General features: G+C 38.2%; 2 protein-coding genes, 1 long non-coding RNA gene and 2 pseudogenes across 3 annotated transcripts; 2 read left to right on the top strand and 3 right to left on the bottom strand.

Annotated features, from left to right (window-relative positions):
- Positions 1-3,709: 3,709 nt before the first annotated feature.
- Positions 3,710-4,774, top strand: LOC148292647 (probably inactive leucine-rich repeat receptor-like protein kinase At5g48380 pseudogene; annotated as a pseudogene).
- A 202-nt stretch (positions 4,775-4,976) lies between these two features.
- Positions 4,977-6,301, bottom strand: LOC148292646 (uncharacterized). The gene is made up of 2 exons (XR_015826623.1): positions 5,952-6,301; positions 4,977-5,181 (listed from the first exon to the last, which is right to left on the bottom strand). It is a non-coding gene; the product is annotated as an uncharacterized LOC148292646 (long non-coding RNA).
- Positions 6,302-8,245: 1,944 nt separating this feature from the next.
- On the top strand, positions 8,246-9,383 carry LOC110773899 (probably inactive leucine-rich repeat receptor-like protein kinase At5g48380 pseudogene; annotated as a pseudogene).
- Positions 9,384-9,969: 586 nt separating this feature from the next.
- LOC110773896 (mogroside I-E synthase-like) lies at positions 9,970-11,788 on the bottom strand. Its single transcript, XM_088245070.1, has 2 exons — positions 11,036-11,788; positions 9,970-10,830 (listed from the first exon to the last, which is right to left on the bottom strand). Exons 1-2 carry the CDS (start codon positions 11,702-11,704, stop codon positions 10,108-10,110), a joined length of 1,392 nt encoding a protein of 463 aa, XP_088101196.1. The 5' UTR covers positions 11,705-11,788; the 3' UTR covers positions 9,970-10,107.
- Positions 11,789-17,017: 5,229 nt separating this feature from the next.
- Positions 17,018-18,951, bottom strand: LOC110773895 (mogroside I-E synthase-like). The gene is made up of 2 exons (XM_021978410.2): positions 18,240-18,951; positions 17,018-17,751 (listed from the first exon to the last, which is right to left on the bottom strand). The coding sequence occupies exons 1-2, from the start codon at positions 18,903-18,905 to the stop codon at positions 17,026-17,028; spliced, it is 1,392 nt and encodes a 463-aa protein (XP_021834102.2). The 5' UTR covers positions 18,906-18,951; the 3' UTR covers positions 17,018-17,025.
- Between the last annotated feature and the right edge of the window lie 690 nt (positions 18,952-19,641).

The following is a 19,641-nucleotide window of genomic DNA, read 5'->3' as shown; positions in this document are numbered from 1 at the left end:
GCAGCTGGCAGACATACTCACCAAGGCACTTCCAAAAGAGAAGTTTTGCTATTTAAGAGAGCTCATTGGAGTTGTGAAGAAAGTCCATTAAGGGGGAGTGTTGGAATTAATGCACTTCCTTCATTTCCTAGAATATCTCTATTCATTACAGCAGCTGTAGCTGTCCTTAATTAATTTGGTAGAGTTCCTATGTAATGTCTTTTAGGTTCTCTAGGAAGAATTCTCTAGAAAATTTGTTCTCTTCAAAAAAATGCCTTTGAGCTTATCATTGTAAGAACAGACGCTAAGTGAATCAGAATACAACGAGCTCTGCTGAAGCAACTCATATTTCCAGCACCTCATATTCCATCCCAAAACCAACAGCAACACCAAGTCGTTCCTGAGCTTGAAATGACCCAATTAATGAGCTTCTCCTTCGCTCACTTTCATGAAACCAATCAAATTCGGTTTACCGAAGAAGAAAAAGACAGGAAACTTTTGGACGTTTAAATCTTTGCATAACTGCATTTCATTGACGTGTTGACTGTCAAAGTCTTCCATCTCTCTGTCGAAAGACTAAAGAGGCTTACGTTTGTTACGTCTCTTGATCTCTCTTCCAACAGCTTCTCAGGGCCAATCCCAGCGAAACTTTTCAACTGTAGCTATATGAATGTGCTCAAGCTTGATAACAACCAGCTCTCAGGTAACATTCCGGCAGAAGCTAACCTGCTAACTAGGCTTAGAACTTTTAGTGTGGCCGACAATCTTCTGTCGGGCCAAGTGCCACCATTCAGTGAGAATATTGCTTCAATTACAGTGGACAGTTATATATGCAAACAATCCTGGACTTGTGGATACCCCCTCAAGCCTTGCCCATCAATATCTCAAAAGAAGTCCTTGAATGTGGTTAGGGTTTTCAAGTCGAATGGTGTAATTATGGTGGCAGCAGCTGGTTTTGGTATTGGTTTCATTTTCTCCTCTTTTTTTTCTTTTAAGATGAGCTCCAACAGCCTCGTGTGTGCTTTATTTGGTCATGTACTCAAACATGATCAAATAAGACACCCGCGGCATTGTCATTGCAAATATTACATACAAAGTTGGATGAATTAGCATTTTTTTCAGTCTAAAACACACACCAAGGGGTATAGTTCCCTTACAAGTATAAAATCAAGAGGTTCTTAGATATATGTCCATTTTCATTCAGATACAATGGATGAAGGACATCAATTTTGGCTCCTCAATAGCAGTCCACCAAACAATCCAATGGACACATAAGCAATGCCTTTGTCCATCCCTTTTTATGATATTTACTTCTAGTGCCATTAAATAGAAAAGGCAAATAAAACCGACCCCTTCCAAAGATCTGCTTGTCTCCTATAATCATGGTCATTCCATCCCAATTCCTGCTGATTTTTTACTTCCTTAATGAAGATTTTCACAAATTCCAAATTAGGATTGAATTACTTGTGTTACAGTCTTTTTTTTCTTTTTTTTTTTTTTTTTTTTTTCCGTTAGGTTTGCTATGAAGTATTCAACTTTTTTTTTCCGGTTAGATTCATGCGTCTATAATGGAGGTAGTTTGAGCGTTCAATATGGGGTGGAAAATAGTTGACTTGGCACATACCTACAGTGAAGGTATGCAATGGTGGACCCAGGAATTTTTATAGGGGTAGGCTAAATAATTTTTTTTTTAGAGGAGATATATTATAAGCTCTCAAGGTTCTATTTTTGGAAATTCAATATATAAAATAAAATTTTTTTTAAAAAAAGAGAAAAACTTACCGAGAAAAACTTAGGTATGTAAGGAAAGGTTTATTTTTCATGTTTGTTGTTTGTAGGTAAAATTTGATTGTGTTTTTTTTCTTCCCGTTTATTAGTATTGGTTGATGTACCTGTACCTTAGGCTTATAAGGTTTATTTTTCAAGATTACTTGCTGTTGCAGTGAAAAAGATTATGAACCAAACTAAGTCTATTGGACAGGTAGAATGTCCAACTATACCTATACAACAGGTTTGTATCACAAACATTACCTGTAGAACAAGTATACATGCCAAACGTTTATGTGTTTGTCGTAAATGTATTTGTCCAGTAATGGTTTATGTAATATATTTGTAGCAATTACATTTGCATTTAAATTTGACAGGTTCTTTTCTACTTGCTTTTGCCATCCTTGATTCTGAAAATGGAGCCAATTAGACATGGTTTCTGCAAACTCTTTCCCAGCCATGAAGATCCTTCAAACAACAGTTTCACAGAAACATTGCCCGTATAAGTAAAATGGCGACTACCTTCACCACATGTATCCTTTCCCCACCCTTTACCTATATATCAGGTATACATCGCACCTTGTACAATAACAGAAACCAATAGACAATAACAACCATAACTACAAACAATAAAAATACCTGGAAAACTGGTGTTAAATTGTTAACTATCGAACTATCATAATATCTGTAATATTCAATCCTAATTTGAAACCCAACAATTCTACATTGAAGAAGCAAAGAATCTACAGAGATTGGGTTCAAAGGCAAATGACTGTTTGTAACAACGTGATTTTTGAGATATGTTTGCGATATTTTCCTTTTCTATTCAATTACAACCATGTTAAATGGCTTCATATTATCACGTAAATTATGATTACCCAATTCAAGGCATAAGGGGCAATATCGGAACAAAAAATGATTTTTTTTTTAATTTAAAAAAAATTACAACGGAAAATATTTAAAAAAGAATGTAATCCTATGTGGCACAAAAGTCAAAGGACTTGTATCAGAGTCACAAAATCCGAGGATTAAACCCAACTTCTCATTGGGAATTTGGATCTATATAAACTTTTCTATAAAATCAACAACAAAACTGAAATCTATGTTTAGATTCGGAAAATCCATAAAATCTGAATTTGACTATTGGCTAAACGTAATTTAGATAACAGAATCATTACCCATTTTGATTAAACTTCCGTTGCATAATTACTCAACAAAGGAATGATCACAAATAGTGAATAGGAACCAATTGTTTTTATTTCCCAATGCTTAGCAAACTGCACAGGCGTCGCGCATCTTTCGAGCAACAATCTCCAGGGACCTCTTCCTGCTGACATCTGTCACACCATTCCGTACATCACAAATCTTGACTTCTCAAACAACCTTCTCAGGCCAAAAATCCCAGACCATTCCAACTGTGTGTGGCTCAATTTGCTCAAGCTTGATGACAATGCGTTCAACTTGGGCTGCTTCCGAGGCTTAAGAAACTCAGTGTGGCCCACAATCTTCTGTCTGGGCCGGTCCCACAGTTCGTTTATGGGGCTGCTTCAATTGGAGCGCAGAGTTGTGTGATCAATTTTGGACTCTGTGGGGGCTCACTGGAGCCGTGCAAGTCATCTTCAAGTCCAGGAATGATGTTGCTATTGTTAAATTTAGTGCTAAACGTGTTTTGCTATCTCACTCAATCACAATAGTGGAAAAATTATTGTGTATCACATACCGTGATTGGGTGGGATAGCAATGCTTCTCCTTCAAATCACCCTATTAATGAGCTTCTCCTTCTCTCACTTTCATCAAACCAATCGGATTTGTTTACCGAAAGAGAAAAAAAAGACAGGAAATTTTTTTAAACGTATAATTCACTCTTGCGAAATTGCATGTCATTTACATGTTGAACGTCAAAGTCTTTCATCTCTTTTTGTAGAAAGACTAAAGAGGGCCATTTCCACGTTGAACCTTTTTTAGTCCAGTCGCAGTATTGCAATTGAACCCCTTCTCTGGGTTCTTTGATCTCTAGTGTCATTAAAATGCTAGAGAATTTCTGGTTCATTTCAGTAATATATCTCCAGCTCTGAAATCATTCTTGCTTGAATAGGTAACAACTTTTTTTAAGCCATTTTATTTGATGGCTTGCTTAGGGCATGTGCTGTTGAGCAAACAACATCTAGACATTTCTATTGGCAGTGTCCTCTTGTTGTTGCTGCTTAGTAATTGTAGCTTCAGCTTTGGTGTTGAGAGCGATATCAAGTGCTTGAAAAGTATAAAAGCATCACTTCAGGACACTTTAGGTTACTTAAACTCTTCATGGGATTTCAACAACAACACTGAAGGTTTCATCTGTAACTTTCTGGGAATTGAGTGTTGGCACCCTCATGAGAGCAAAGTTTTAAACATCAAGCTTTCGGATTTGGGACTGAAGGGCTCGTTTCCTCGAGGCGTAGCAAATTGCACAAGCCTAACAGGGTTAGATCTTTCAAGCAACCAGCTCAATGGACCTCTTCCTACGGATATCTGTAAAATCATTTCGTTCATTACGACCCTTGATCTCTCATCTAACAGCTTCACAGGGCCAATCCCAACGAACCTTTCCGATTGCACCTATCTGAATGTGCTTAAGCTTGACAACAACAAGTTCTCGGGTACCATTCCTCCAGAACTTGGCAGGCTTAATAGGATTAAAACATTTAGTGTGGCCAACAATCAGCTGTCTGGCCCAGTCCCAAACTTTAAATATATTATATCAATGACAGTGGACTCTTACGCAAACAATCCTGGACTTTGTGGCCACCCGCTCAAGTCTTGCCAAAAGAAGTCCAAGAGTGTGGTTAGGTTTTTCATGTCCAATAACGGAAATATTATGGTGGCAGCAGCTGGTTTTGTTATTGGTTTTGTTTTCTCTTTTTATTTTTTTCTTTTAAGATGTATTCCACCTAGGCGTGGGCACGGTCCGGTTTGGTCCGGTTTCACCCTCAAACCACAACTGAACCAATTAAACTTTCACGGTCCAGTTTGGTTTGGTTTGAGCTAAAATCAAAATCAAAACCAAACCAAACCAAACCATTCATATCCGGTTTGGTGCGGTTTGGTTCGGCCGGTTTAGGCATAAAAATAAAACATCATTTTCTTCATGTCACCGAACATGTTCATTCTCAAGTTCCCTAATATCAAACACAAAACATTCACTAATCATACAACCCAAAGAGGTAAAGAAAAAACAGACGAAAAAAAAGTACCTGCAAGCAATAATAATTATTATAGAACATGATTCTCAAAGAAATACAAGCCTATTGTACTTAATTATATAGTTATTACAAATCATGATTTAAAAAACAGTGATAATCCTTCCAAATAGCAGCCCCATCAAATTCAACACAACATTCTGCACATCAAAACAGTTAAATAAAACTTTTCTCCCTCTCTGCTGATATTCTCATTCTGCACATAAAAACAACAATAATGGGTTTCATAAGAATATTGTATAGCGCTCTGTAATGTAATCGCATCATTCACACAGCAAATCCAACATGCTAAATCACCATTTTTTTATACTAGAAACATTCAGCTCTAGGAATGAAAATTGAAGCAAACCAACAACACATTACTAGTCTAGCAACAGAAACATAGAGCAGCTTACTCATTTTATCTCCTTGTGGAACGTAGAGATGAATCTGAGCCCTACCCCTTTTTTTCCCTTGAATTGACAAACCAACAAAAGAAGTCTCCAGCCAACCAAAAAAACAAACCAGCGAAAAGAAAAAAAGAAGGGAAAAAAGAAGAAGTAAAGCCAATAGAAAAAAAACGCAGCCAACTAAACCTGAAGAAGAGAACTCCTCCACGCAGCCAAGCCAACAAAAGGGAAGTCAAGGAAAAAAAGGGGAAGCAAAAGTACCCCATCTTCTCTTTTAACTTTCTGGAAATCCCACCCACCCACCCCATTGCACCCACACATCACCATCGCAGAATCCACCTCTCTCCCTCTCCCAACCATTTTCTTCATCACAGCACAGTTAGCACCCAAACAAATCTTGATAAGCTAATCTAATAACCCACTAATTTCACCAGAAAAAAAGATAAAATGAAGACCCATATGTATCTAAATCATCAAAAGCCATGAGATATATGAACCCAAATCAGAAAGTTGAGCAAGAAAACCATCAAATCTACACACACAGAGAGAGAGAGAGAGAGAGAGAGAGAGAGATTACAGTGGGGAGACGAAGAGGCCAAAGGTGATGAAAATGGAGATGAATGATGCGATGACATGAGAGTAGTGAGTGTTGTGTGCGGCTAGGGTTAGGAAACGGAGGAGAGGCTGAGAGAAATGTGAGGGAGAGGTAGAGAGTGACTAGATCCGTGAGTTTTAGTTTTGGATGAGTTTTTCAGGCTTTTGGAGTCCAATCATGTGCGGAATGGTGCATGATAACACTTACAAAATAACCACTCAAGCCTTGCCACATGTAAAATATATTTAACAAATAATAAATTTATTTCTAATCAGTCCGGTTCGGTTTAGGACAGTTTACAAAGTTCTCAAACCGCAGCCGAACCAAACCAAACCGGTTCGGATCGGTTTTTGAAACTGTTGACTTTTTCTTTGGTCAAAACCAAACCAAACCAAACCAATATAATCGGTTCGGCCGGTGTAACCGGATCGGCCGGATTGATGCCCACAATTTCCACCAGCTTGGTACTCTAACTCTAACGTCATCAAATCCCTAGCGGTTTATAGACGAAGTGTATTAAATGGTGGTTTATATATTTATAAATGTCATCATAAAAAATAATTTAGTTCTTATCAAATTGTCGTTGCGAATAATTAATACATACAAGGTTTTTTTTTTATTTTTTCTTTTTGTCGAAATATATTTCAAGGAAAATCCCAGACCTTTCCAAGTTCCAACTGTGTGTGGCTCAGTATGCTCATGCTTGATAACAATGAGTTTTCTGGTCACATCACATTTCTCCACTGCTTGGGCTGCTTCCTAGGCTTTAGATATTCAGTGTGGCCCAAATCTTCTGTCTGGGCCGGTCCCACAGTTCGTTTTTGGTGCTGATTCTGTTGGAGCCTTGCAAGTCAACTTCGGGTCCAGGAATCATGATATTATTGTGGCAGCAGCTGGTTTTGGTGTCGGTTTTGCCCTTTATTTTGAGATAAATTCCAATAGCTCAATCAATGTGTGCCTCTATATATATATATATATATTTCACTTTTATTGAGGGATTTCTGAAATAATTTTATTTGAGGGACACCCTTTAGGATATCCTATAAAAAAATTTAACGATCCAAACCGTTTATTTTTCAAATCTTTATTCATAGATCAATTCTTGCAAAAAATCATGCAAATTGAAAACCATTAAGACATCTAATTAAGTGGTCAAATGGTTTTGGATTCAAGTGATTTTTTACAGAGATGATTTTTTAGGGAATATTTAAAAACTAGACTGTTTGGATCGTTGAAATACAATGCATGGTGAACCCTACAGGAATGTCCCTTATTTGAGGGATCCCTTAATTGAAACTCTCTCTATATATATATCATCAACTTAAGTTCTCAAACTTGGGTTCTCATCAGATTTATTAGAAAAAATTTCATTTCTTATGGTGGTACCCTTATGCTTGCTATATATTGCTTCTCCCTTTTATTTATTTATTTATTTATTTTTATTTCAACAGGGGCTTACGTACTTCTTTTTGGAGAATTTCCTTTTTGTACCTACTTATGATGTACACTGGTCGAGTATGCCTTTTAATCATGTGAGTGAGGAGCAAGAGAAATATACTCTCATCGTGTGTATATCACGAGAGGGTCATTTTGACTCTTCTCACCCCTTTGATAATTTGTTTTTGTATGTGTTGCATTTGACACAATTACTTTCTATATTACATAATTGACCCTTCTCAACTTTTGAGTTTACTCACTTTCTCCTTTTTTCATTTTCTTTGTTTACTATTTAAATTTCTGGACTATAACAATTAACCAAGTACGTACACTACAAAGTCCCTCTTGGCTCTAATAGTATCTTTTTTCTAACACAACATCACATAAACACACCTCATAATTCCTAAGAGCCAATCAATTAGACAAAATTCTAGTAGTATCTTTGATCGAATGAGCGAATCAATTAGGCAAAATTCTCACTCTCGTTATTTAAGGTTGACTCTCCTTAATAAATTTTTTGACTCCACCACTTGACACGCCAAGATGATTAATTGGGTTTCCTTTTCTTCTTCTTTTATGATTGTCGATTTTTTCAGTAGTTTGAGTAGTATTTGCTCCAGTTTTTTTTCCATGTTTGAGAAGTAAAGCTCTAAGACGAGACCGAGTCATCTCATGAAGGCCGGCAAAAAAATAATTAATAATAAAATAAAATAGAGGGCAGACAAGCACTCTGGGTAGTCAATAGTCAACGGTCCAAGTCGTCCCTAAGCTTTTGATGAAAGGAGTGGCCTCCAAATAGCCCGATGAGCCCGTCTCCTTCCCTCACTTTCATAAACCCTTCTAAAGAGAGCCAGGATATACCATTGGACGTATAAACCACTCTTGATTTTTAATGCATGTGCTGACCGCGTGGGAGCCTTTTCATTAATTTGTGTCGTTGATTGTTCAAACCCTTATCAGGGTTCTTTCATGTCCAGTGGATATAAAAAGCCAGAGAATTTCAGGTCTTCACTACTATCTTTAGCTCTGATCTTTGGCTTCATGAACTAAATAGCACTTTTTTTTTTCTTTTCTTTTAGCCCATTATCCCATTTTGATGGCTTTCTTGATGCGTATGTTGTTGAGAAAACAAGATGCTGGCATTTTTATTGGCAGTGTCCTCTGCTGGTTGCTGCTTAGTTGTGGTTTCAGCTTTGGTGTTGAGAGTGATATCAACTGCTTAAAAAGTATAAAAGCATCACTTCAGGACACTTTAGGTTACTTAAACTCTTCCTGGGATTTCAACAACAACACTGAAGGTTTCATCTGTAACTTTCTGGGAATCGAGTGTTGGCACCCTCATGAGAGCAAAGTTTTAAACATCAAGCTTTCGGATTTGGGACTGAAGGGCTCGTTTCCTCGAGGCGTAGAAAATTGCACAAGCCTAACAGGGTTAGATCTTTCAAGCAATCAGCTCAATGGACCTCTTCCTACTGATATCGATAAAATCATTACGTTCATTACGTCCCTTGATCTCTCATCTAACAGCTTCACAGGGCAAATCCCAATGAAGCTTTCCAATTGCAGCTATCTGAATGTGCTTAAGCTTGACAACAACAAGTTCTCGGGTATCATTCCTCCAGAACTTGGCCAGCTTACTAGGATTAAAACATTTAGTGTGGCCAACAATCAGCTGTCTGGCCCAGTCCCAGACTTTAATAATACATCATTTGGACCTGAAAGCTATGCAAACAACACCGGACTCTGTGGAGGCCCTTTGAAGCATTGCCCGCCGGTTTAAGGTTTTGAACTCAAAACAATGTAGTTATAGCAGCAGCAGCTGGTTTTGGTTTTGGTTTTCCTTTTTCTTTTTGTTTTTCCTTTCCAAGAGCTCCTAGTGTGCGTTATTTGGTGGTGTTCGTTCGCAAGAAGATTTAAAAGTTGAACTCAGCCTAGCCAGTAACAGTTGTGCTCTTGTTTTCTGCTTTTCTGAACTCATTTACCTATCTTAAATTATATTTAGTCCTTCTATGAAGTTGACTGATTCACTAATTGTACGCTTGAAAATCCTCGTGTATAAATTGCGCTGGCATTTTTTTTGTTTTTGTTAAAAGTTAATGCTCATTTGAGTCATTTGTATCTAGAAAAATCTAGTGAAATGTAGAGAACTTGAGAGATGTACACCAACTTTGACAAAGTCAGCAAGCACATCTTTCAAGACATAATTATTGTAGGCATTCTTGGAAAATCCTAAACAATATCCGGTAAACTAGTGGCTAGGAGAAGAAGCCAATGTTGACTGAGTTAACCTAACAAATCAAAGAGATTTATTTTCTTTTTTCATATAGTTGACAATCCTTGTATAATTAGGGGATATTCTCCTATTTAATTCCTGTATTTATTTACTTGTAAAGCACTATTTATAAACTCCTATATATACCTTCTTACGAGGAAGAATACAATTAATCTAAAGTATTCAAACTATATTCATATTTTAGCAGCCAAATCAGGTGGGACTTGGACAATAGCAGCGTATATAAATAAGTGTTTTGTTTGTATAATTTAAACTATTATGTATAATTATTTTAATAGTGAAGACACAAATTTCTGACTTTTAAAAATTATTAGTCATGGAAATTATTAATCAGTCCCTAATAACATTTTCCACAAGAGGACTTGTACAAGGAATTTTTTTTCAGAAATACACCGCAGCTTTGCCTAGCTAGTTCTGAACCAGTTTTGCAATGAACTCATCAATGTTTTTATCAGAACTTCCACCTTCATCCACTGCACTCTTGGCCAATGCTTTCCACTTCAAAACGTTCTTTCGAATCTCTTTCCCTCTCTCCCCCTCCAATATTTCTGTCACACAATGTGCAATTTCTTCTCCTCTCACTATCCCTTTCTCATCAGCTTGAGCTTTAAGCCCTATTTTCCACACATCCATGATGAACTTGGCATTGGTGCTCTGGTCAACCCACTGTGGCACTGCCACCATTGGAACTCCTAAACTCAAGGCCTCCAAAGTAGAGTTCCAACCACAATGTGTGACGAAGCATCCTACAGCCTCATGTGCCAACACTTCCAATTGAGGGCACCATGAAACCACCAAACCCTTTTCAGATGTCTCCTCTGCAAACCCTTTTGGCAGCTTAGCTGATTCTGATGCCCTCACCACCCACAAGAAATAGTGTTTGCTTCTCCTCAAACCCAAACAAAGTTCCGTCATTTTCTCTTCTCCGAGTTTTGCCACACTGCCGAACGACACATATGCTACAGACCCTTTTGGCTTTGCATTTAACCATTTCATGCAGGCATCACTGTTTGGCTTTAGGAGGCTGAGACCATATTCCTTGTCTTCTTCATGACCCTTATTCAGGTACATGGATGGTATGGTTGGTCCAATCGTCCTCAATGGCCAAAATTTTGCCATCCAATCCACCGCCTATGCATAAAAGGAAATGGTTATCTTAAAAATTTAAGTATAAGGTCAAAGTCATTAAATTTTGGAGACTGAATTCATTCATATAGTAACAAAATATATGCAACTCAAAAGAAATATAGACATGAAAATAAAATAGAACATTTGATAGGGGTACCCTCCCTGGGCATGCACTGGCTATAATTTTTATGCCATGAATTTTGATTACCTCTTGTTCCAGCTCATAAAATGTGCTGTAGAATACCCAATCAGCTTTGTCAAGATTAGAGAACTGATCCAAAGCCAGTTTAAAGAAAGCAGGGTAAGATTCAGGAACATAGATGAAAGATGGGGTGTCTGAAGGTTGAAGAGGTGGCAATCCAGGCAGCAAAATCTCAGAGTCAGGATTTAGAGGAAGTTTGAGCAGCCCATTATGGACAAGAGAGTATATGTTGGTAACAGCACAAGATACAGTGAAGAAAGCGGCCGCAGCAATCCCAACCCTTTTGGCCACATCAAGAGCCCAAGGAAAAACTGGATCGTAAACTATACAATCCGCAGGGTGGCCTGAGGCAGAGAGCTTGTCAATGAGCTCAGCCAAAGTCTGTGAGCCAATTTCCCGAAAACGGTCCCAGTAGGCCTGGATGCTCTCTGCTTGGGAACTCCCACCTTCTCCATCAAACCCATCAGAAATGGTCTCCAATGCAATGGAAGAGAATGATGATGGTGATTGTCCTCCTCCATCTCCATGCATGGCCTTGTGAACAGAGTGGGTAGTGACCAATGTGACTTTGAGTCCTTTGTGCTGTAAACGCTTGGAGAATTGGAGCATGGGATTAATGTGGCCTTGGATTGGATAGAACAAAACCAGACAGTGAGCTTTTTCTCTCTTCTCCATTTTCTTGTGCAGAAGCAAACCACACTTGCAAGATTACAGAGCGGGTCCGTTTTTTATGTAACACAGGACTTGGCTAGTGCCTCAGTAGAGGCTGCTATCCCTAATCAAAAACCTTGGTATATGCCAAAATTGGAGTCCATTTGTGTGGGTTTTAAATTTCTCGCCTGGTCCACTTGTTTTAATGGCTTAGAGCATCTCCAACCAAGGGATAGTATGCCCAATAAGTAACTATCTTTTTTAAGTCAACAAAATAAGTAACTATCTGAACGTGCTTAAGCTTGACTACAACTCAGTTCTAGGGTAGCATTCTTCCTGAACTTGTGGTGAAACAAAGTATGATAGCACAATTGTCCCCTTTGAAAATTATGCACATGATTTGGTCTTGTCTGTCCCTAAACTTTTATAATAAAAAAGTTTTGTATTATAATTTGCTTTTCATATTTCATAATTCGGAATAGCGTATATGCAAGGGAAATAATCGAAGAAAATATTTCACAAAATGTCTTGGAACGAGGTCATAAGGGTATTGCTCATTACCCAATTGAAACTTGATGAGGAAGTTTTTTTTCAAATGCTCCCAAATATTTATATACTTTAGCATTAGTTATAGAGATTTTCTATTTAAACTCCGCACTTCTCTTTGTTCACCCAAATACTTAAATCATTAAGTTGTAAGTTTTATTATTGTGTAAAAAGGCAAAAATTCATCAAACTTAATAATTAACCCTAGTACATCTATACACACACCCCACACCCCACTACTCTTTATATTAAGTTTTAGAAAAATACAAACTCCTCTACATTCTATTGTCATATTACTCTTCTCTTTTAAAGACGTAGAAAATTGACGAGCCTACCTCTTTAAATATGCGTGGGAGTTGATGGAAATGCTTGTTGATTATCAACTCAACAATACCCAAGTGTTGGAATTCCAGTTACAGTTCTTGAAGAGAGGTAAAACTATTCTCTTTCTCTATAAAGTATTAAATTTCGGGTTTAGGGTTATATTTGTTTGTGTTTCTTTTGCTGGGAACAAACAAAATTGTGGGGTTTAAATAGAAAATCTCTTTTATTTCTTATTTCTTCAGTTTGGGATGTATTTAAGGGTAGTTTGGGAAGATAGTGGGGTTTTCTTAAAAATTGTGAAAACTTAAATTAAAAGATGGGGTGAACTTAGAACACGAGGTGAACTAAGAGAAGTGTGGAGTTTAAATAGAAAATCTCTTAGTTATATATCATGTCCCTTGATTAAAAATCCCGGGTTGAAAATATTTGGCCTACATATATGACTAGTCATCTAGACAAAGTGTTTAAGAAAAAGCTCTTCATATTCATTTCTTGTATACCCACACCAACACCATGGGTGAGGTGAGTAAAAACCAAAATTTGTACATTCTTCTTCGTGGCTAATAATTATTTCCGGCCAAGTTCTCTGTTTTAACGACGGTTTATTTGTTGTCGCAGAAAAAGGAAGACGCAATGAATGAGGGCGAGAAGAAGCCCGCCGCAGCCGACGCCGGCGCCAAGAAGGACGACGGCTCACTCACCGTCGTTTTGAAGACCGACATGCATTGCGAGGGGTGCGCCAAGAAAATCAAATGAGCTGTTAAGAATTTCCAAGGTACAGCTTCACCAATTTCATATCAAATTTCAATCACATGAGAATTCTGGGCTTCTGGGTTTTTCCGATTTTCGATTTTTTCAATTGGTTTTGTTTTTCGGATTTTACAAAGTTCACCGGAATCAAATCCGCATTCAATGGTCCGGGTCAGAGATTTTTACCGTTTAAAATTGGGGACCCAAAAAAGGGTCCAAAATTAAAGGATGGGAATTGGGAAGGGGTAGCTAAGTCTATGTATTGACCATTAATATCTACTAATCTATTAAATTTGGATTAGATTTCGGGCTTTTGGGAGCGGAAGCAAGCAAACACTTAAGAATTTTGACTTTAATTGCGTTCATGCATTTTCCGTCGTGTAGTTTAAGCTTGATTAGTTGGGCTAAAACAATCTTTACGTACAAAACACGGTTCCTATTAATTTTTGGCTGATTGGGTCGATCTTTTTGTGAATTAAATTAGGCGTTGAACAAGTGAAGACGGAGTGTGCAGCCAACAAACTGACTGTGGACCCCGCCGGGCTGAAAGAGAAACTGGAACAGAAGATCAAGAAGAAGGTAGATCTCATTTCTCCTCAGCCCAAAAAAGATGGCGGCGGAGATAAAAAGCCAGCTGCTGCAGAGGAAAAGGCTGAGAAGAAGACAGAAGAGAAAAAGCCGGCTGAGGAGAAAAAGCCCAAAGAGGTAAACCTCACCCTCATGTATAATTTGCGATGCATTTTAGCTGATTGGTACTTATTTACTATTTTAAACATTGTATTTCGAGCTTAATTTGGTTGTATTTTCGTTGCTAATTCTTTTCTTTTGTTGGGTGGTTTCAGAGCACTGTGGTCATGAAGATTAGATTGCATTGCGACGGGTGCATGCAGAAGATGAAGAGTAAAATCTCCAAGTTCAAAGGTGAGAGACGATCTCAATTCTCGAAACTTCTCAAGGCTTTATTAATAATATATATATATAATTTGGATTAAATTAAATTAATTTAATCAAGGATGATGCAAGCACCCCACCGGCACCACGCTTCTTAAACCTTAATTAATATTTTAATAAATTGCATAAGAAGACAAATTAGTCAAAATTAATAGAAAAATAAAGCCGTACGGGTATATTCGCTCAGGGAAGACGGTGGGCGGGGGTTTGGGTGATTAAAGTTGAAGGGTAAAGTTGGTAGCCAAACTCCTGTAAAATATATTTTAATTAAAAAAAAAATACATTTTGCAGATTTTGAGATGGAGTATCATCAGCTGACGTGGTGATACAGTATCATTCTATAATTTCTCCCAATTAAAGGATGGTATGCCAAATAAGTAACTATCTTTTTTAAGTCAACAAAATGAGTAAGTATCTGAACATGCTTAAGCTTGACTACAACTCAGTTCTAGGGTAGCATTCCAAAACTTGTGGTGAAACAAAGTATGATAGCACAATTGTCCCCTTGAAAATTATGCACATGATTTGGTCTTATCCGTCCCTAAACTTTTCTAATAAAAAAGTTTCATATTATAATTTGCTTTTCATATTTCATAATTCGGAAATAGCGTATATGCATGGGAAATAATCAAAGAAAATATTTCGCAAAATTGCATGTATTTGAAGTTTACCTTAAGGCCTTGGAACAAGGTTATAAGGGCATTGCTCATTACCCAATTGAAACTTGATGAGGAAGGTTTTTTGTTTTTTTGTTTTTTTTTTCAAATGTTCCCAAATATTTAGATAATTGAAAGGGAAACTTTTAGCATGAGTTATCACATGCCTTGATGAAAAATCCCGTGTTGGAAATATTTGACCTACATATATGACTAGTCATCTAAATAAAGTGTTTTGATGCAAAAGTTGATTTTCCTAATGATGCCCATTACAAATGACTGTACAAATTACTTTGGTTTTGTAGCCTCATAAGCTCTTCAATGTATTTCAACTTTGTAGCAAATACAAATGCCTAATTTTTAAAGATTAGCTAAGAGGAATTACATGAAATTGTACATTTGGCAAGAAAAGTCAATTCTAAGAATCCTAAACCTAACACCTTGAAAATTATATGCACATGATTTGGTCTTGTATGTCCCTAAACTTTTCTAATCATAAGGTTAAATTTTCAGATTTCATAATTCAAAATAGTGTACATCCATGTGAAGAAAATGCAAAATTGCATGTATTCGAAGTGTATCTTAACATAAGGCCTTGTATTTAATGAGGTCATGAGGGTGTTCCTTATTATACCCCAATAAAAACTTGAAGAAGTTCTCCATGTTCCCAAATATTTAGATTTTTTAAAGAGACACCTTTAACATGAATCAAGACAAAAATTGCGTGCTCAAATTTTTATTTATTTTTATAGACGTTTCGCCTATTTTCCTCTTGCTGATACTTTGGACAAACTCCCAAAGGACAAAACATGCATTCTATTGCAAAACATGCTCTCTCTGGATCCATCTCAACCAGACTTGCCCTTTTTAAAAGAAAAATTGCAATTGATCCCACCTGCCCAATTTGCGAATGTTTCGAAGAATCGGTGGAGCACATTCTCTTTCTTTGCCCGTGGACTCAACTTGTTTGGTTTGGCTCTGACCTTTCCTACAAAGTTGACCCCCGGAGGATCTCGACTTTTGATAGATGGATTGAAGGCATTATTGCGATTCCTGGCACCTCAAGAACTGAATGCAAATTTCTATTATCGCTACTTAGCTTCTTATGCTGGGAAATCTGGAAAGCAAGGTGCAAATACATTTTCAATGGGTCTCGCCCTAATCCGAGGCGCGTGATCAACCATGCTAGAGATGCTTGCTCTGAATACTTAGCGGTTGTCTCCAAGATTGATGCAAGAGGGAACCTTTCTCCTGTCCCTCATGTCCAAAGAACCCGTTGGTCCAAGCCAATCCCAAATTATGTAAAATTCAACTTGGATGGTTCTTGGTATCCTGGCACGATGAAGGGCAGCATTGGCATTGTGTCTCGTAATTCCTCTGGTGAATGGTGTGGAGGTCTTGCTTCCCCACTTTTATGTGTCTCATCCCTTAGTGCAGAAGCGGCTGCTGCTCTATGTGCTTTACACCTTGCCAGAAACAAGGGTTATCTGAGAGTCATCATGGAGGCAGATTGCAAGGTGTTAATAGACTGCATTAATGGTATTCATGGTAACAACTCCTGGGCTATCCTTCCTCTTATTGACGAAATCCATGATGTGGTTTCGAGCTTCGAAGAGGTGACCTGGTCTTGGGTGCCTAGGAGTGCAAATCGTGCAGCTCATGCAGCGGCGTCGATAGGTAACAGAGCTATGGAACTGCAAAGTTGGGTCGACAGACCACCATTGTCTCTCGTTGGGGTTCTAACTTCTGATGGTTTGCCTTGTCCACCTCATGAGGCAGCTGCTGTTTAGTTTTATTATCTCTTAGTAGCTAGTTTGCAGGGTAGGGACTGTTTGTTCTAGGCTCCGATGGAATCTAGCCATGTCTAGCCCTGTTTTGTTATTTGTTTCTTGCTTTCTGTTGGCTCCTTGTGGCTTTAGCCTTCTGTTTGTATCTCTATTCCCTGTTTTGGGGTTTCTTGAATACAACATGAATTCCAGACAAAAAAAAAAAAAGCAGAAATAAATTATAGAGATGCATCAAATTACACAATTTGAGTATAGTCAGTTTTATTTTCCACCAGAGGACTTGTGCTATAGCTAGGCAATTTTTCAGAAATACACCAGTGCTTCGCCTAGCCTAGCGCTGAACCAGTTCTGCAATGAACTCATCAATGTTTTTATCAGAACTTCCACCTTCATCCACTGCATTCTTGGCCAATGCTTTCCACTTCGAAGCATTCTTTCGAATCTCCTTCCCTCTCTCCCCGTCCAATATTTCTCTCACACAATGTGCTATTTCTTCTCCTCTCACTATCCCTTTCTCATCAGCTAGAGCTTTAAGCCCTATTTTCCACACATCCATGATGAACTTGGCATTGGTGCTCTGGTCAGCCCATTGTGGCACTGCCACCATTGGAACTCCTAAACTCAAGGCCCCCAATGTAGAGTTCCAACCACAGTGTGTGACAAAGCATCCTACAGCCTCATGTGCCAAAACTTCCAATTGAGGGCACCATGAAACCACCAAACCCTTCTCAGATGTCTCCTCTGCAAACCCTTTTGGCAGCTTAACTAATTCTGATGCCCTCACCACCCACAAGAAATAGCGTTTGCTTCTCCTCAAACCCAAACCCAGTTCCTCCATTTGCTCTTCTCCATGTTCTGCCATACTGCCGAACGACATGTATGCTACAGACCCTTTTGGCTTTGCATTTAACCATTTCATGCAGGCATCACTGTTTAGCTTTAAGAGGCTTAGACCATATTCCTTGTTGTCTTCATGACGCTTATCCAGGTACATAGATGGTATGGTTGGTCCAATCGTCCTTAATGGCCAAAACTTTGTCATCCAATATTCTACCACCTATGTGTAAAAGGAGAGAAAAATAAAACAGCAAGTTTAATCTCAAAAGTTAAATCATAATTAAGGTCAAAGAAGTCATTAATATTTGGAGACTTCACATAAATCATAAGATCGTCATAGCCGTTAATTTTGTAAGGTAGTGATGCATATAGTGACAAATAATTAATTTGGTGAACAAATTTGGTGCAACACATATTGGGTTAATTTTGTAAGGTAGTGATGCATATAGTGACAGATAATTAATTTGGTGAACAAATTTGGTGCAACACATATTGGGTGACGTGAGAGCACGTGTGGCCGTTGGGCCCAACATGTGAAGCCTTGCTCTGATAGCATGAAGGAAGTTGAGGTTCCACCCAAAAACCATTTGGCAATAGGGGGAGTAGCCCAACTCCTTATAAACCCAAACTAGGTCCAATAACATTTCAATGTGGGAGAAACACTCTCAACAATTTGGAACTGAAAACCACCTCATCAATTTTGTTTACCTCTTGTTCCAGCTCATAAAATGTGTTGCAGAAGACCCAATCAGCTTTGTCAAGATTAGAGAACTGATCGACAGCCAGTTTAAGGAAAGCAGGGTAAGATTCAGGAACATAGATGAAAGATGGGGCGTCTGAAGGTTGAAGAGGTGGCAAACCAGGTAGCAAAATCTCAGAGTCAAGATTGAGAGGAAGTTTGAGCAGCCCATTATGGACAAGAGAGAATATGTTGGTAACAGTACAAGATACAGTGAAGAAAGCAGCCGCAGCAATCCCAACCCTTTTGGCCACATCAAGAGCCCAAGACATACATGGATCATAAACTAGACAATCAGCAGGGTGACCTGAGCCAGAAAGTTTCTCAATGAGCTCAGCCAAACACTGTGAGCCTATTTTCCGAAAACAGTCCAAGTAGGCCTCGATGCTCTCTGCTTGGGAAGCCCCTCCTCCATCATAGCCATCAGAAATGGTCTCCAGTGCAATGGAAAAGAGTGATGATGGTGATTGTTCTCCTGCTCCTCCATGCATGGCCTTGTGAACAGAGCGGGTAGTAACCAATGTGACTTTGAGTCCTTTTTGCTCTAAACGCTTGGAGAATTGGAGCATGGGATTAATGTGGCCTTGGACTGGATAGAACAAAACCAGACAGTGAGCTTTTTCTCTCTTATCCATTTCTGTGTGCAGAAGCCAACCACATCTGCAGGATTTATAGTGAAAATTGAAGGGCAATAAATAAACCAACCAATCAACTTACGTAATTTTTAGCGTCCGTCCGTTTTGTAGGTAACACTGGACCAAGTTTCCAAAGAAAAAAAGGTAACATTGGACCTGGCTAGTGCCTCAGTAGAGGCTGTTGTCCCCACTCAAAAGCACGCCATGAATACCCTATTTTTTAAGGCGCGCATTTAATGCACACTGTAAAACGTGCGCCATAAAAGATGACTTTTCTTGTAGTGTTGGTATTGGCCAAAATTGTGTGGGTCTTGGCTTGTTTTGTAATCGTTGGCTTGTGTTTGTTTTGAACGAAATATTCTCTTTCCAAAACAAACCAAAAAAAAAAAAAAAAGTATGAAAGCACAATTGTATCTTCGAAAATTATGCACATGGCTTGTGTTTGTCTAGAATGAAATATTCTCTTTCCAAAACCACAAAAAAAAAAGAAAAAAAAAAGGTATGAAAGCACAATTGTCCCCTTGAAAGTTATGCACATGATTGGTCTTGCACAAGGTCTAAAATAAATAATGAACCTTTTTACGCTTCTGACGGACCCTAACTAAATAAACCAACCAATCAACTTACAAAAATTATTAGTTTCAATTTTGTCGGTTTCAGTGGTCGTAGCTGCGGTCCCCATTGAAAAAGATTGTACATCTTTCTGGTCAGATAATGAAAGTTCCAATTATTTTGG

This window comes from Prunus avium, chromosome 8 (genome assembly GCF_965620075.1).
Source record: "Prunus avium chromosome 8, drPruAviu1.hap1.1, whole genome shotgun sequence".
Taxonomy (NCBI): domain Eukaryota; kingdom Viridiplantae; phylum Streptophyta; class Magnoliopsida; order Rosales; family Rosaceae; genus Prunus; species Prunus avium.
The sequence above is the reverse complement of the archived record's forward strand: the minus strand, read 5'-3'. Positions and strand labels throughout refer to the sequence as shown.

Excerpts from the sequence above, each read along its gene's own strand:
- LOC110773896 (XM_088245070.1), bottom strand. The coding sequence starts at position 11,704 with ATGGAGAAGAGAGAAAAAGCTCACTGTCTGGTTTTGTTCTATCCAATC. Across the intron at positions 10,831-11,035 it reads TTTATGAGCTGGAACAAGAG|GCGGTGGATTGGATGGCAAA; the intron begins GTAATCAAAATT and ends TTTTATGCATAG.
- LOC110773895 (XM_021978410.2), bottom strand. The coding sequence starts at position 18,905 with ATGGATAAGAGAGAAAAAGCTCACTGTCTGGTTTTGTTCTATCCAGTC. Across the intron at positions 17,752-18,239 it reads TTTATGAGCTGGAACAAGAG|GTGGTAGAATATTGGATGAC; the intron begins GTAAACAAAATT and ends TTTTACACATAG.